General features: G+C 43.4%; 2 protein-coding genes and 1 long non-coding RNA gene across 4 annotated transcripts in view; 1 reads left to right on the top strand and 2 right to left on the bottom strand.

Annotated features, from left to right (window-relative positions):
- Positions 1-875: 875 nt before the first annotated feature.
- On the bottom strand, positions 876-2,082 carry LOC310851940. The gene is made up of 2 exons (XR_014567919.1): positions 1,936-2,082; positions 876-1,188 (listed from the first exon to the last, which is right to left on the bottom strand). It is a non-coding gene; the product is annotated as an uncharacterized lncRNA (long non-coding RNA).
- A 195-nt stretch (positions 2,083-2,277) lies between these two features.
- MAP1LC3B (microtubule associated protein 1 light chain 3 beta) lies at positions 2,278-7,569 on the top strand. Its single transcript, XM_083754615.1, has 4 exons — positions 2,278-2,538; positions 5,257-5,312; positions 5,912-6,018; positions 7,110-7,569. The coding sequence occupies exons 1-4, from the start codon at positions 2,499-2,501 to the stop codon at positions 7,279-7,281; spliced, it is 375 nt and encodes a 124-aa protein (XP_083610741.1). The 5' UTR covers positions 2,278-2,498; the 3' UTR covers positions 7,282-7,569.
- Positions 7,570-8,237: 668 nt separating this feature from the next.
- Positions 8,238-14,811, bottom strand: part of ZCCHC14 (zinc finger CCHC-type containing 14) — a 37,531-nt gene continuing 30,957 nt past the window's right edge. Inside the window, exons 11-13 of one of the 2 annotated variants that reach the window (XM_083754515.1) lie at positions 14,652-14,792; positions 13,131-14,570; positions 8,238-12,612 (exon numbers count right to left, since the gene is read on the bottom strand). In XM_083754515.1, coding sequence (XP_083610641.1) covers positions 12,557-12,612; positions 13,131-14,570; positions 14,652-14,792 — 1,637 coding nt within the window. In that variant the 3' untranslated portion in view covers positions 8,238-12,556. Of the gene's footprint in view, positions 12,613-13,130; positions 14,793-14,811 lie in introns of both variants that reach the window. The other variant, XM_083754514.1, reaches the window with a different exon arrangement.

The raw sequence follows: 14,811 nt of genomic DNA, 5'->3' as shown, positions 1-14,811 counted from the left end.
CCAGAGCAGTGCACGAAAACGCCATTTACCTTTCCGCCAGAGCGGTACCTATTTATCTACTTGCACTTTGATGTGCTTTCAAACTGCTAGGTTGGCAGGTGCTGGGACCACCGCCAACCTTCTGATTGGCAAGCCCTAGGCTCTGTGGTTTAACCCACAGCGCCACCCGTGTCCCTTAATTATCTAAAAACTCTTGGCAAAACATAATGTTTTCAGCAGGCAATGAAATATCAAAATTATAGGTGCTTGTCTGAATTACCTAGGAGCAGTGTTCCAAAGGGAAGTTTTTCATGTTTGACGTTTTATTGCATCATCATTATTTTTATTCTGTTGGGAGCCACCCAGAGTGGCTGGGAAACCCAGCCAAATGAGTGGGGTATAAATAATAGATTATTATTATTATTAACTTTTATTATGATAAAAATAAAATCCTATTAATAGAATGGGTGCTCAGTTCCTTGCCTACATAGCCCCATACAGTACTAGTTTAGCGACTCCTTTTACTGTATATGTAACCCAAACAAACTTAGGCATGGGGAGGACAGGCTGGTTCTGGGTCCAAGGAAGCCTCACTGGGAGTAGAGTTATGTAGCATTGGCAACCTGCATTCGGGGTCAGTCACCTGCTATGTGCCCCGTCACCTCTTCTTTCATACCACCTAACAGATGATTGATTTGGTGAGAGTGAAACTTCAAACATTAACAGAGCCAGCTGGCATCTGGGGACTGTGGGGAGTGATTGGTGGTGGTGGTGGTGGGAGGCTCAGTGGCACTCACTGCAGCAGGGAAGGCAGGGCAGGCATCAAGCCCCAGTGAACATTGCCAGGTGTATGGGCCCAACAGTTACCCAAATACACATCAGATCAAAGCCCAGCATCTCGTTTTCCAGTGGCCAACCAGATGGGTCTGAAATTCAATAAAGCTTTATGTCACTTATCTGTTGTTGGAGATATATTATTAATTTGTTTTTGTCTCTGGGATCAGAGTTTGGCAAGGAGAAGTCCCACAGCTGTCTGTCAAACTGCCTCTTTGTTCTGTTTCAGCTGCCTGCTGGAAGTTCCTCTGAAACTGACATCCGACTTCAGAGTATAAAGATTCTGTCAAGCAACTATGCCAGTTCCTTTTCCAGTGTTGTTTTGAGCAGCAGACCAGTCCTTCAAACTAGTCATAGCCAATGAGATCCACGTGGCTGGGAAAGGGGAAAAACAAAACAAGTTCTTCTTCTGATAAAATGTATGACATGTCTTATTAGAGTTCAAGGACATCACACTTGTAAGTGTCCTTATAATGTTAGGCTTATGCATTTACAGGAAATACTTGGCTTTGAGTAATCAGTAATTAAATGTCTGTTGATCTGCTATTGTAGAACAGTCAGAGCATCTTGCAATGGATTTGGCATTCCTTTCTTGGCCACAAATGCAATAACAGAGACAAGTTACAGAGAGAAACAGTGTTTTTCTGTGGTACTCAGAGGGTACACAATACTGTACCTGCACCTTTTTTCTAGAAGCAAGGACTAGAAAAATATTTAAGGTTGTGTCCCCTTAAATATGAAAAGAATTATTATGGAAGGTACTAGATACTAGAACCTGGAATCATCCAATAAAGCTGAATGGTGGGAGATTTAGAGCAAACAAAAGGAACTATTTCTTCACACAACACAACACATAAACAATGGCATTTGCGCCCATAAAATGTGGTAATGGCCTCAGATAGATGGTTCTGAAAAGAGATTAGGCAAATTAAGGGAAGGATATCCATGATAACCCAGGATTAGAGGCGGCATGCATCTGAATACCAGTTACAGAGAAATAACATAGGAGAGGGCAGTGCTATCAGGTCCTGTTTGTGAGCTTTCAATTGCACATTGGAGACGGGGAGGAAAGTGTTTTGCATATGTTCAGAATACACCCCCCCCCCCGCTCTCTAGTATTACTTGATGCGCTCCAGATCTTTATCTGTGAGATCTGATGCCGCCCCAGGTGCTTGATGAGGGGAACTTCTTTCTTTAATATGGAAATTGCGGCAAAACCAAACCAGAGGCCTTCTCTTCCTCCGGGGAGGGTGACATGGTAACCATGGCGATGGGCGGGGCTGCGTTTGTGCGCGATGAAGTCACTGTTTTGGCGCCGCCCTGCGGCAGGCTCAGCTTCTGAGTCCCCCGCCCGCGGCTCGCTTCGCCTGCGCAGGCGCGCTCGCGTCACCAACGTCGACTCCTCTCCTTCTCCTCTCCTCTTCCTTGCCTGAGGCGTCGGGCTTCCGTCGCTACGCACGCGCACTACCGCGCGGCGAAGCCTACGAATGCCCGGCCTCTCGCGTTCCCTTCCTTCGTCCGTCAGTCCCCCCCTCCCTGTGACGCAATCAGCTCGGGAGAGGCGGGACTTCGTTGGTCAGCTGATCGCGGACGAGGGTTTTGGTGTGGATGGTCCGCGCCGCTGAGAGGGGAGAGAGTCGAAGGAGGTGGAGGAGGAGCCAGTCGCCGCCGCCGCCGCCGCCGCGATGCCCTCGGAAAAGAGCTTCAAGCAGCGACGCACTTTCGGTGGGGGAAGGGCCTGTGCGTTAGCCCCTGGGGGTGGGGGAAGAGGGGGCTGTTACTGAGTCGGGGGGGGGGGCGTTGGGGAGAGACGCACCACATCAAGTGGGGCGGCCAAGGGAACACCTGCGACGTGGACTTGAGGGGGGGAGCTTGGTGACTGGAGGGGGGGTACTCAGAAGTAGGGAACAGTGAAGAGCTGGGGAGATGGTCCATGAACGTGGCAGCGGGCGCTATGTGTGCTATATGTGTGGCGGTGGGGAGAGGGTAAGTGGGTCTCGCTGGGGCAAGGGAAGAAGAGTTGAGGAAAAGGCAAAACACCCCCTCCCATTGTTGGGGGGGGGGAAATGAGGCTTCTCCCCCCTTCTTCCCTCACGGAGGTCCTTGAGAAGGTGCTTGGCCTGTTAACGCACTCTCCGTCGGCCATGGGGGGCGGGTTTATGGGTTGGTGGCACAGTCGTATCCCCCCCCCTTAATACAGTAATCACCTTTTCCCCCATCTCCTAGTTCTGGATCTTGGGCAGAGTGATTCACCACCCACAATGACTGCTATTCCCCACCGAACCCCCCAAATTGGGAGTGTAAGGAGGACCCCCTTACATTACTTTCCGCCCCCCCCCCCCTTGAAACCCCTTAAGGATTGAAGGCTAGCCCTGAGGATGACTGTTGGTGGTTGGAGGCCGGGGTTGGAGGGGCCTGGGGTGTTGTGTTTGAGGCGAATGTAGGGCCTGTTGACGGCTCTGCCGGCTTCCGTGGAGCTCAAGAGCCAGAGGAGTAAACAGCTCCCCCCCCCCCCGGTGCCAGCCTCTTTCCCTGCCTGGCATCGTGCCTGCTCTGCACTCTGCTGTAGCACCCCTTTCTCCTCACCCCCAGCACTTAGGGGGTGGTGGGCCTACCCTTTGTTGATCAGTTGTCGAAACACTGGAGATGGTGCTGTTTATCTTGAGTATATTGTATTTTGAATGTGAGGCCAGATTACCGTATATGCTTGATGCTGTAGTGTAGAACTTCTTGTCTGGATGCTGCATGTGTTTGTAGTTTCATTTCCAGGCTTTATCTGTGGTGTCTTCCCTTAGCGATGTGAAAGTATTCAGTACTTATGACGGATCCCCTTCCCTATTTCTTTCCTGGGTATTGCCTGCACAACTTTAAGCAGTTCAACTGTTTGGATTCCATGGATTTGTTTGTCTCGGATCTGCTGTGTCAGTTTGTTGTTATGTGAGGAAGCAGAGGGTAATGTTGAATCATTGGGCTGCAATTTTCCTAATACTGTTGATGACCAAAACAGAGGGTGACCTCCAGACTGAAGCAGGAAGTTTTGGGAACAACGTTGGGCAATTACCTCCACCTCTCAGGAGTTAGTGACAGATTAAATAACAAATATTGGCTGTAGCAAAGGCTTGTGAATTAGTTAGCCTTCCAGCCAAGTCCACCAAGTTTCAGCTTTGTAATATGATCCAAAAATCCTGATGTAACAAGCCCTAGTTAGGTTCTACTGTAAATGTCCCTTAGTTATTACTATCACTTAAAAAAGAAATACAGGAAGACTCAGGCTGTTGCCTTTGTTGTTACTGTTTTTGTTCTGCTTAAACTGGTTTTCCTGCTTGCATGTTGGATCGGAAAAAGAATTGAGGCTTTGTTTTGCTGCTGTGCCGCTGAAAACGAAAGTAAAGGTCGTTCTAGCTGTTTGTTTTCCTTTGCAAAGGAGTTTTGGGCGCCAACAGTCCTCTAGGCTGGGGGTGGGGAAACCTAGTGGAAGCTCTTTAGCTTTAAGAATGCAATAACTATAAGATATATTTAAAATGCTTTGATGAAATTAGTATTTTATACTTTTAATTTACATAGAGCACTTTCTCGAGGGGATAGCCATGTTTTCTCACTAACTTCTAGTCCTTTTAGCAGTAAAAACAAAAAGTCTTGTAGCACCTTAAAACTAACATTTCATTATGACATAAGCTGTGAAGTGGGCTCTAATCTAGTCTTATGCGCTAAGACTCTTTGTTGTGTTTGCTCCTTTCCCATGGCCCTCAGACTGGGTCCTTGGGCTTCCCAAATGCTCTCAGATTTAGAACTACTTCAGCCTTAGCAGATTTGTTGTACTACTCTGTGCCTTTAAACCAACTAAGCTCAACTTTTTTTTCCTTCAACTTAACTTGCCTGCTTTAACTTTTCACTATGAAGGGTTATGCTCCTTTATTTTTCAGATGGCATTTTCTCTCTCCCCCCCTGAGTTTCTCTTAAGTTGTCCCCACCCTTCCTGTTAATAAATTGTGCTGCAGAATTTCTACTAGCACACAGGTATGGTGGGGGGTGGCATCAGTGAGCAGCTTCATTTGTGGGGCTACAGTCAAAAGTGGGCAAGTACTCCTTTTTCTTTTGTGCCTCCCCCTTTCCACTGTAGCTTCTTCATTCCCTGCATGAATTTTCAGCAGCACTTGAGTTGCATTCCCACCCTGATCTAGAAAAGACTGCCAGTTAACCTTGCTTCTAATGCTATCAGCTTGGGTATACTAATGTGGGTGTGGTTTAAGCGCCTCTCATTCTGCTTATGATTTATTTATTTGATTTATATCCTACTCTTCCTACAAATTGCTGCCTCTGTGTGTGCTTCTCTTCCAGGGCAATGAAACACCAATGTAACAGGTTGTTCTGTGTAGATATTATATATCTGACAACACTGCCTCTTCAAGCATTTAAGTACAACTTTCTTTTTCTCCCCTGTAGAACAAAGAGTAGAAGATGTCAGACTTATTCGAGAGCAGCATCCTACAAAGATACCAGTGAGTAGACTTTCAACTCTATTGTCTGTCATTTGGTGAGACTTAAATCAGGGAAATAACCTGGTAGGTAGTGGCAACACGTGCACTTTGGGGACTAGCAGTGAAATCATCCATACTAGAGGCTGCAAAGATATTTGCCCTAGTTAAATTTTTATTTTCTCCATTTCATTTTACATAACAGAAGTCAATTGTTTGCTGCTTCCAGGTTTTCCTGATTGTAGTCCTCTTGCCTTGTTTATGCATAACTGAATGGAGAAGAGAAGGGGCTGAAATTGGGGTGACAGGTGGAGAGGAGGGCACGCTAGCCTTTCACTGCAAACCTGTGCCAGGAACGGAAGGCTGGGGTCTTCTTTATTGCAGCTCCTTTTCACAGCTCAATTCAGGTGACTGGGTTTGTTTTAGGAATTTCAATGCTGAGCCTCATTAAAAATGCAAGGTGGAATACAATAAAATGATAGAAATAATAAAATTATAAACCACTGTAGTACAAAGTAGAATTGCATTAAACAAACCCATAGGTATCTAGCAAGAACATGCCTGTGGCTCACCATACTGAAAAGTCCTAAATTATAAGTCCTAACTTTACCATTTTCCTCCAGGTAATCATTGAAAGGTATAAAGGAGAAAAGCAACTTCCCATTCTGGATAAAACAAAGTTTCTGGTCCCAGATCATGTCAACATGAGTGAGCTGATCAAGATTATCAGGTATCTAACCTACCTGCTTTACTGAAAGGTCTCTCATTCAGGACAGTAGCTTGTGCTATATATTAAGGGTTTCCCAAGTGAGTTTTTTAAAAAAGTCAACTAACAATCATAACAAAGGTCCAGAGTGTTTGACCTATTTGTTGGCAAAGCAAAAAAACCTGGTCTTGCTAAGCCTCCCTCCTTCCTACAGAAAAGCCTGGCAGGGATGTGCATGGTTGGGCTCCATTGCCTGAAGGTGCCACAACTTCTCTGAGGTTGAGTGGAGAATGTTTTGTTCAGTGCCACTGCCTGTAGTTGTTCTGTATGCCTCTAGGAAGTGGTAGGAGCAGGAAAGAGGCTAGGTGGTTTTTTTTGGTGGAGGGAAGGGATGCTGTGTTGGTTCTGTTAGAGCCAAGGCTCTTCAGGTCTGCCTTTGCCATGCAGATGCCAGTTTTCCACCCAACTTGGAAGGTGGCAGAGATCTTCAGCAGACAATCCCTGCCCACCTCTGCAACTTCAAAGTTAGGATGGTTGCTTGATATGGAGTGGTGCCACACTCTGCATGGCAAGCATATTTGCCGATGCTTGATCGTAACAGGAATTACGCTGACACAGCTTTCACAGCTTTCCGTCTTTATTCACAGAAAGGGAACTTGATTATATGGGCTCTTTATAATTCTGGAGTGTGATGCCTGTTACTGAGTAAACTCCTTGCTGTAGCTGGCACTGATGTGCTCTGTAGTCCATTGAAATGGTTAAAATGGGTGGTCAGCATCTAAAAGTAACAACCTAACATGCATATTATCTCTAGCAGTGTTGTCCTTCCTCTTAGGCAACACAGCAGGCCTTAGTGTCTCACTTGAGGCTTTATAAGATCAGTGTAGTTGCAAGCCCCTCCCCTCTGATGTTGCTTGGGTGAGGAGGCTGCCTTCAGAAGTGCTCTAATCACACATGCTTTCTGGTATTCATGTGATTCTTGGATGTGGCAAAGGAGGAGACTGTTGCTAAACCTGGAATTTCTAAAGGCAGTTCTTTTTTTGTATTTTGCTTCTGCATTTAAATTTGTTAGCCATGTTCCAAGGGAAGTGTCCATTCAGTTTCCTGTCTTCTAGGCGTCGGCTGCAGCTGAATTCCAATCAAGCTTTCTTCTTACTGGTGAATGGACACAGCATGGTGAGCGTTTCAACACCAATTTCGGAGGTGTATGAAAGTGAAAAGGACGAGGACGGATTCCTGTACATGGTGTATGCCTCTCAGGAAACATTTGGAATGAAATCTGTGTAAACCATCCCCAGTGGCTTGTAGCCTAGGATAGTTTTTACCCCTCCCTCCCACAGGAAAAAACAAAGGGATGTCACCAACCTGCTCACAGTAGTTGTGCTTAGCGGGTGTTCTTACCGTACTGTTTTATTTGTGAATATTGAACAGATGAGTGCCAGTATAGACAAGCAGTGCAGCTTTGTAGACCTGCTATAAAATTTGCACAGGCACATTTGCTTTAAGCCTCTGGAATTTTAAACTATACTGTATGTGTGTGTGTTAAGTTGCCAATAAAAGGGATGTTTGCATTAATCATAGAAAATGGGCTAGCATTTAGCAGCAAACTGAAATATTTGTGTGTGACATTTCATAATGTTAAGTCCTGTTTCAACTCCTGAAAACTGCTTTTTAAGAAAGGGAACAAATAGGAGTAATGGTCTGCTTCTTTTAACTTTTTTTGATAGATCAGTGCATGTGATGAAAGGGGTAGGCATTAATTCATTGGTACTGTTACTTTAGAAGGCAAAACATCAGATTGCTAATTATTGTTATATACCAAACATCACAGCTTTATGTTAGTTTTAGGAAATATATACATAACTGTTGTCAAAGAAAAGCTTCAGTCTACCCAGAGTTTGGTATTCTGTTCTACACCTTGTTAATTTTATTCTAATTAAATCAACCCAAACCCTCAGTAAAGAGGACTTCATTTTGTCAGTCAGAAAGCATTGGGAGGTAGCAGGGTTTTGAGGTTAGCCAATTGCCAAAGTAATACAGTAAACATTGGCAAGCCTCACAGCTGTTGATGTTTCTTTATATCTAGCATATTAACCTCACTACCCAAGTTCTTGATTTTCATTGGAATACATGAAGAACATTTTTGTATTTCCTCGTTGGCAGAAAGCCCTTGTTTCCTTTAGCTGCATTCAAACTATCAAAACTCAAAAAGAATTTCCCTTTGTTTTAGACTGGGCAATATCTAAAGTTGCAAAGGAGTTTGATCACTGCTTCCAGTCAGTTGCATAGGGACTTAAATTTTGCTGTAAACAGGGTATGTCCTGTGCAAAAGGAAAGTAATTCAGATAGTGTCCTGCTTCCCCATTTGTTATACAGTGAAATGTAGTAAGCTAAGACTTATCCTTGTATATTAATGCATGTGAATTTAATTATATGTTATAGCAAACAAATTTTTATTATGTGGAGAAAAGAGGCTAAATCTTGACATGCTGTAAAATATCAATATGACATGCAGTTTCTACCTTTGCATGCATCTGTTCAATGCTTGCTTCTAACAAGTTCACTGTGAGCTTTTACATCACTGTAAAATTTTAAACTCTTCTGTTCAGTTACTATTTCTTCATAAGACAGCCATCCTTACAATGGGCTAATGGCTGCTCTTGTATAAATGTTGATTTTTCTTTTGTTTTTTAAAGTGCTGAAATGGATGATTCCATCTCAACTTGATTAGAAGTTAAGCTTATATACAGGTCCATTTTAAAACGATCTTAATGCTGTATATGAAGAGCAGTAGGCAGAATTGAACAAAAGCCTTCAGCTTCCCACAACTTTGGCTCAGATTCCTTTACTGTTGCAGAATAGAACATTGTCACAATAGTAGGAGATTCTGTGGCCATACTAATGACACTTGTGAAGATGCTTGAGCTATGGAAAACAACACTGCCTGCTTTCTGAGTATGGGCAAGATACTGGATTCCAAATGAGACTGAGAATTAAGAACCTGTATGAGAACATGGAAAAGCTCCTGACGGAAGAAACTGATATCCCAGGCTGCAGTGTGGCTTTTCTATACCCTTCAGAGCACCTACCTAAAATGGACAACTTGCAGATAATGCTGTTGGATAGCTCTGCAGTACCTGTCTACAGCTGCCACATTTGAGACAATGCATGTTTATGTTAGCCTTTGGTTGAACCTGCTGCGCTTGCAGTAAGTTTTCTTTAGCCTCCCACTGAAAATGGAAAAAAAATATTAAAAGTGAGGATGTCTGAAAAGACACTACTATAGTCTTTAATTTTTGTTCAGTACATTAAATTTACTCAGATAAAAACATTCTAAAAATGTACAATTTTACCTTTAACAAAGTATAATAAAACATAAAAATTCAAATACCAGAATACTTGACATTTACAATTCAAAATCAAATTAGGTGGATATTAAATATTTACAAAACTTTTAATATTTATATAAAGTTACATGCACATTTGTAATATAATGTAAAAGAAATGGCTCGAAATGGGCAGAGGTGTTTCCTTCATTCCTAATGGAAAGTTATTTCTGGAAAGAAAGATGTTAACCTGTGCTGCAAGACATAGGCTCTTCCTATGTTTATGAGAAGTTAGTATGCAGAAATAGTTCCAAAGGTAGTTGGAAGAGTAAAAATTGTTTGAATATCTGTTGCTTTCTGAATTACTATTTTAATTCTGCCTTTGGCCATATCTAAGTAAAGCAGCTTAAGAGGCTTATAAGTGTCTGTTCAGAAGCAAAACAAAATACCCACCCTTCCCTCCCACCTTAAAATAATTAAGTTGGCCTCAGTTTAGGGCTTTTCCCATAAAATGGTATTGTACCCATTGAATAACTTGCCTTTTACTTGGGGTGGCTTACATTTGGGTGTCTCTAACAGAATTCTAGGCTGGCATGAAAAAAAGGGTTTGAGATATTTAAGAAAGACCCCTCTTTGTTCAGGCACGGACCAGCATACTGCTCGAGAAAGTTCCCATTAACTAAGTCATGCTGAGTTGAAACCTTAGTTATACGCAAATAGCAATTCTCCAGCAGTTTGCCATGCCAGTTTTTAGTACATAGTTTGTTTCATACAGACAAGGGCTTTTGATGGTTCTGTTTTATGCTCTCTTCATGACGCAAGTTACATTCTCTGGTGTAAAGTTTCAGCCAAACTGATCTATGCAGCTAGTGTCCATTCCTCTTGCACTTGAGTCTTGCTTCAAAGTCCTCTGCCTGTATGAAACATTGGCAGCCACTTTGTGGATGAAATAGTAGAGAACAGCTTTAATAAAATTAAGTTACTATGTAGGCTTGCCTTTGTATGTCTCAGTTTACCTTTAGAAACGAACAAGGCAATTGGCTCTCCAAAGCTTTCCCCTGGTAATTCCACTTGTCCACTAGTTAAGTTAAAAAGTTTTGTTTGACAGCCCAACAGCTAGCTGAGACAGCTTTCTTTTTATATGAATAGAAACTATATTTCTGAACATCATACCGCTCATGGGGCCATGTTTCTAGAAACTTTCCAATTTAAATGCCTGATAAAGGCTTTCTGTTGATCCTGGAAAGTTTGTATGGTGTTGGGTTATTTCTGTTTAAGAACTGATACATTTGGCTTTTGGCACATTTTGGGCCAATGGAAAGGCTCCCGACTTTTAAGAGTAAACAATAACTGACAGATTTAGTACAGAGTGGCATGTTTCTGCTGATGTCAATCAGGGTCATTAAGGCAAAGTAAATTGCTCTGTCAGTTCTCATTACCTCTGGTAGTTTTACAAGTTTCCTAATGGTATCCACCTCTATTAGCCATCTCAGAAGTTCAGTCATTACACGCATAATTAAATATTGTGGGCTGGATCTAACCCTATATGTAATACTGTTTTGGTAAAGCCAAACTTAGGATATGAAAGTCTAGCACTTCATTGCATAGAAATAACTGAAGTTGGATGTAGGGCTGCTACAAACCATGTGTTTTTACAACTTTGGACTTGGTCTCTATGAAGCTGAGAAATGGCAGGAAGCTCATGCTAAGCTTCTCCCAGAGTTGAATATGCAAAACCCATTGAATGCCTACACCCAAGAGAATACACCAGTTTGTTTTTAAAGGCAACAGGTAAGGATAATAGAGCTTATCTCTGATGATATAGAAAACAATAGTGGAGTACCTGGTTTTCTGTCAATCCTACCATTATTTCCACAAGATCCACTGTTTTACTACCTCATGGATATGCAGTGCAGTGATACAGCCAACCCCACCTCCCTGCACCTTCAACCATACAATACTTTCAAGCAGAAATACTCATTTGCCACCTCCATAGTAACATATTGTGCACAGCCACTAAAATGTCCTATGTGGGGCAGTTTAAACTTCAGCCCTATCAATGAAAGAAGATAGCTACAACCAATTCAGCATGAATACAAAAAGGTATGCCTCCTTTTGACCAGGTAGGTCTACAATGTTTCAGTTCTGAGCTTTGCTGGCTTTAGTGGAAAAAAATTCTAACTAGTTAACATCAAAGCCAATACTCTACATATTTCAAATAAAGGAGGCAGACTACAAACCCGAGTTGTGGTTAAGATGTACAGCTGTTTCTTACTTTGTGACTTCTATATCCTGTAAGCAAGAGCCCTTGTAGAAAGACTTTTGCTATGCAAAGTAAAGCAACAATTTGCAAACTCTGCTGCAGGAGTCTGTGTTTTAAAACTCGGTTTCAAAGGTAGAGTACTGTTTCCTGTGGCAGAAACTAATATATGGTAAGATTTGAAAGTTGTAGAGGAAAAGTATTTTTTTAAAGACCTGTTTGAGCTCAGTCTCTGGCACTAGACCCTTGGAAACGTAAGTTTAATCCATGACTGACAAATAAATGCCGACAAGCATAGCATAACCATTTCTAGAATGAACTGAAACGTCTACCTTTGTTCTTTTGGAAGAGAGGGAGGGTTAAGATTTCTTTATTAGAAGTTCACATAGCCTGCTGGTGCCTATTTCCAACCATTGGAACGTCTTTCGCACTGATCTCAGTCTGCTAAAAGTGCAGATAGAATTATACATTCTTCTGTAGTGCAATCCTTTAAAATCCCAGAGTGTAGTGCCTGATTAGTTTTTGAGAAAAAGTAGACATGTTTACCTAGCCTCAAATGTCAGAGTCCAGCAGGCAAATGGCTACTGTACCGTCAACCTCTAGCTCTCACTCCAGATTACAACATAGCTGCCCAGGAGTTCGAGTTTCCAGCACAGAAGATCAAAGTATGGCAACATTCTTCAGCAAAAGTGCAGGAGTTTGTTTACAACAAAAAAGGGTAGTTGGCCAGTTTTACCTCCCATCTGGAAGGTCCAACATTTAAGATCCATGTTATAATTTTGGCAAATCAGTAAAAATGGGTTTGATAAACCCCTAAGCTTCAGTTTCTTCCTAGTGTAGTGAAGTAGAGCACCTTTGGATTAAAAAAATAATGTTAATAAGCTCAACAAGTGGACTTCTCAGATTCCAATTTGAAATTCTGTAATTACTCCATGGGCTTTTGCCAACACAAAAAATGAAGTCCATGGAGTTACTGTCAATCTGTGGAATCTAAACTTTCAGCTGGTGGAGCATATTTTAACCGAAATGTACCTGCATGGAGAAGAGAAATACAAGTCAGCAAGTGTAAGACTTTTGTGAAGTCTACATTTCACAAGCAATGACACATCACACAGTTGAGCACCATGCTGTTCATAGATAAGGAATGAACATATTAGCAGTAGATGTGAAATAAGGCAAGACACCATGGATACCAGTTTTGAGCGTGAGCAATCTCAAAGCTTGCTACCACAAGAAACCAACCCCTTATTACCCCCCAAAACTATCTGGGCTCTGCATGCTCATGGCAGAGCAACATTTTACCACTCCTGTACTTTGGTTCTCTCAGGTTTGCTTCAGAGGGCTACTGCTCATCCAAAGAGTACAAACTATTGGCAAAGTGTGAGACCTACAGTGGATTCCACTTGTACATGCTCAGACTTGCCATCACTTTAAATTACTGACCATTTTCAGATTTTCCTTTATCTACCACCCCCTTTCCCCAAGCAGCCAAACCTGTATTCTGAGCAATCTACCAACTGCACTTCTGGCAAGCCAATAATGTTCCTAACCTTGTCGATTGAAATCCATTGGTGGCTGCTTGCAGTCTTGAGCTCGGTGACCACTGGCTCCACAATTGTAACAGGACAGATTCCCATTCTTTTTATGGCCTGTACCACTGTTGTTGCTCATCATCCCCTGTGCTTGGTACACCCCTGCTGTACTTGCCATAAAGCTTTGCATTGGTGGCACTGCAAACGTAGACTGCCCACTCATGACAGAGTCTGGTGTTATGCCACTGTTGTAAGGAGAGTGAACCATAGGGAAGGCCGAGCTGCTGTTGTACTGCTGTGTGTTGATGTAACCACTGCTGCACAGTGGATTGAAGGGCAGAAATGGGAAAGTAAACACTGACGGTCCGGAAAAGGGGTGCTGGAAGTAATTACCATAACTGACAGTCATGCCGCTTGAACCACAGTTCCCACTACAGCCACAGGAACTGCACACCATGCATCCAGGAGGCTGCTGCTGATGGTGGTGGTGATGGTGGTGATTCTGATTTGGTACTGGGATACTTCCTCCCGAGCCACTACTACTGCTGTTGTAGAAATTGTTCTCGGCAGCTGATGAAAGTGTGGGGCTGGAGCTGGGAGCAGGACAACTGGGTAGGTTTGCCATATTTGCAAAGGATGTGGAGGGGTGACTGCTGGAAGAAGCAGTGTTGCTATTTGCACAGAAGCTGCTGCTGGGCATTGGGGCTACTGGCATACTGCTCAGGGCAGAAAAGGCCACTTTGGTATTGGCTGTATAGAGAGCAGTCCGGGGGTTTATTATTGCTGGGGACACACTGAATTGCATATTACTGGAGCAGGAAGACTGCCCCACCATGGTTGAATCAGTAGGAACCGAAGAGGATACCAGGAGTTTTATGGGGGGTCGTGCCACATGGAAGACGGTGCTGGAAGTTACAGTGGCTGTGGTGCTTGTTTCCACTATTATTCCCGGCTGCTGGGCTGTTTTCACCACTCTGTCTAGAGTGGAAGCATGTACCATTTTGGTCCTTGGACCAAAGTTAATTGAAGGTGTAGAGGAGCCATTTTCAGAAACTCCAGAGAGCACTTGCATGGGCTGATGGGGAGAGGCTGGCATCCCATCTACAACAGTACTTCCAAAGCTCTTCTCCATCTTGATGCCACTTCGAGGTGTGCCAGGTGAGAATTTTGTCCTGTCTTCTAAAGACAAAAGCGAGTGCATAGATGACGAAAGGAGCTTCATGTCTGTATTCCCTCGCTCTGATTTGTGCATAGAGTTCAGTATTCTAATTGGAGTGATGTGAGGGGAGCCCGCAGCTATCATCTGTACTGGCAAGGTGTGGTGACCGGATGGACTGGACACGGCATCATTCTGCACTGGTAAAACCTGAGCAGTGGGCCTGGCTGAGCTGGAGTTGAAGTGATTCAATAACATTACTGGCTTCTCCTTTTCTGAGGCTTCCAAGTGGACCTCTAAACCTACAAGATAGACAGATGTCAGGTACGACCAGTCACCTAAATGTGTTAGATGCTGCAACACAACGAGACAGCTTTCCTTACGTCTCTCATTCTCCTCAGCACTGTCTGAGCTCTCCTCCCGGGTATGGATTCCCATGGGGCTAGAAGAGGAGCTGGAGTATTCTGAAGAGCTTCCTTCGCGGGGGGTTGAGAGGGTTGGCTGATCAACATCGACACGTAACTCTTGTGGGGGCGGGGAAGA

This window comes from Podarcis gaigeae, assembly GCF_964106915.1.
Source record: "Podarcis gaigeae genome assembly, chromosome: 8".
Lineage (NCBI taxonomy): Eukaryota > Metazoa > Chordata > Lepidosauria > Squamata > Lacertidae > Podarcis > Podarcis gaigeae.
The sequence above is the reverse complement of the archived record's forward strand: the minus strand, read 5'-3'. Positions and strand labels throughout refer to the sequence as shown.

Coding starts and splice junctions, on each gene's coding strand:
- MAP1LC3B (XM_083754615.1), top strand. CDS start 2,499: ATGCCCTCGGAAAAGAGCTTCAAGCAGCGACGCACTTTCG. Junction 2,539..5,256: donor CAAGCAGCGACGCACTTTCG/GTGGGGGAAGGG, acceptor TCTCCCCTGTAG/AACAAAGAGTAGAAGATGTC. Junction 6,019..7,109: donor GAGCTGATCAAGATTATCAG/GTATCTAACCTA, acceptor CCTGTCTTCTAG/GCGTCGGCTGCAGCTGAATT.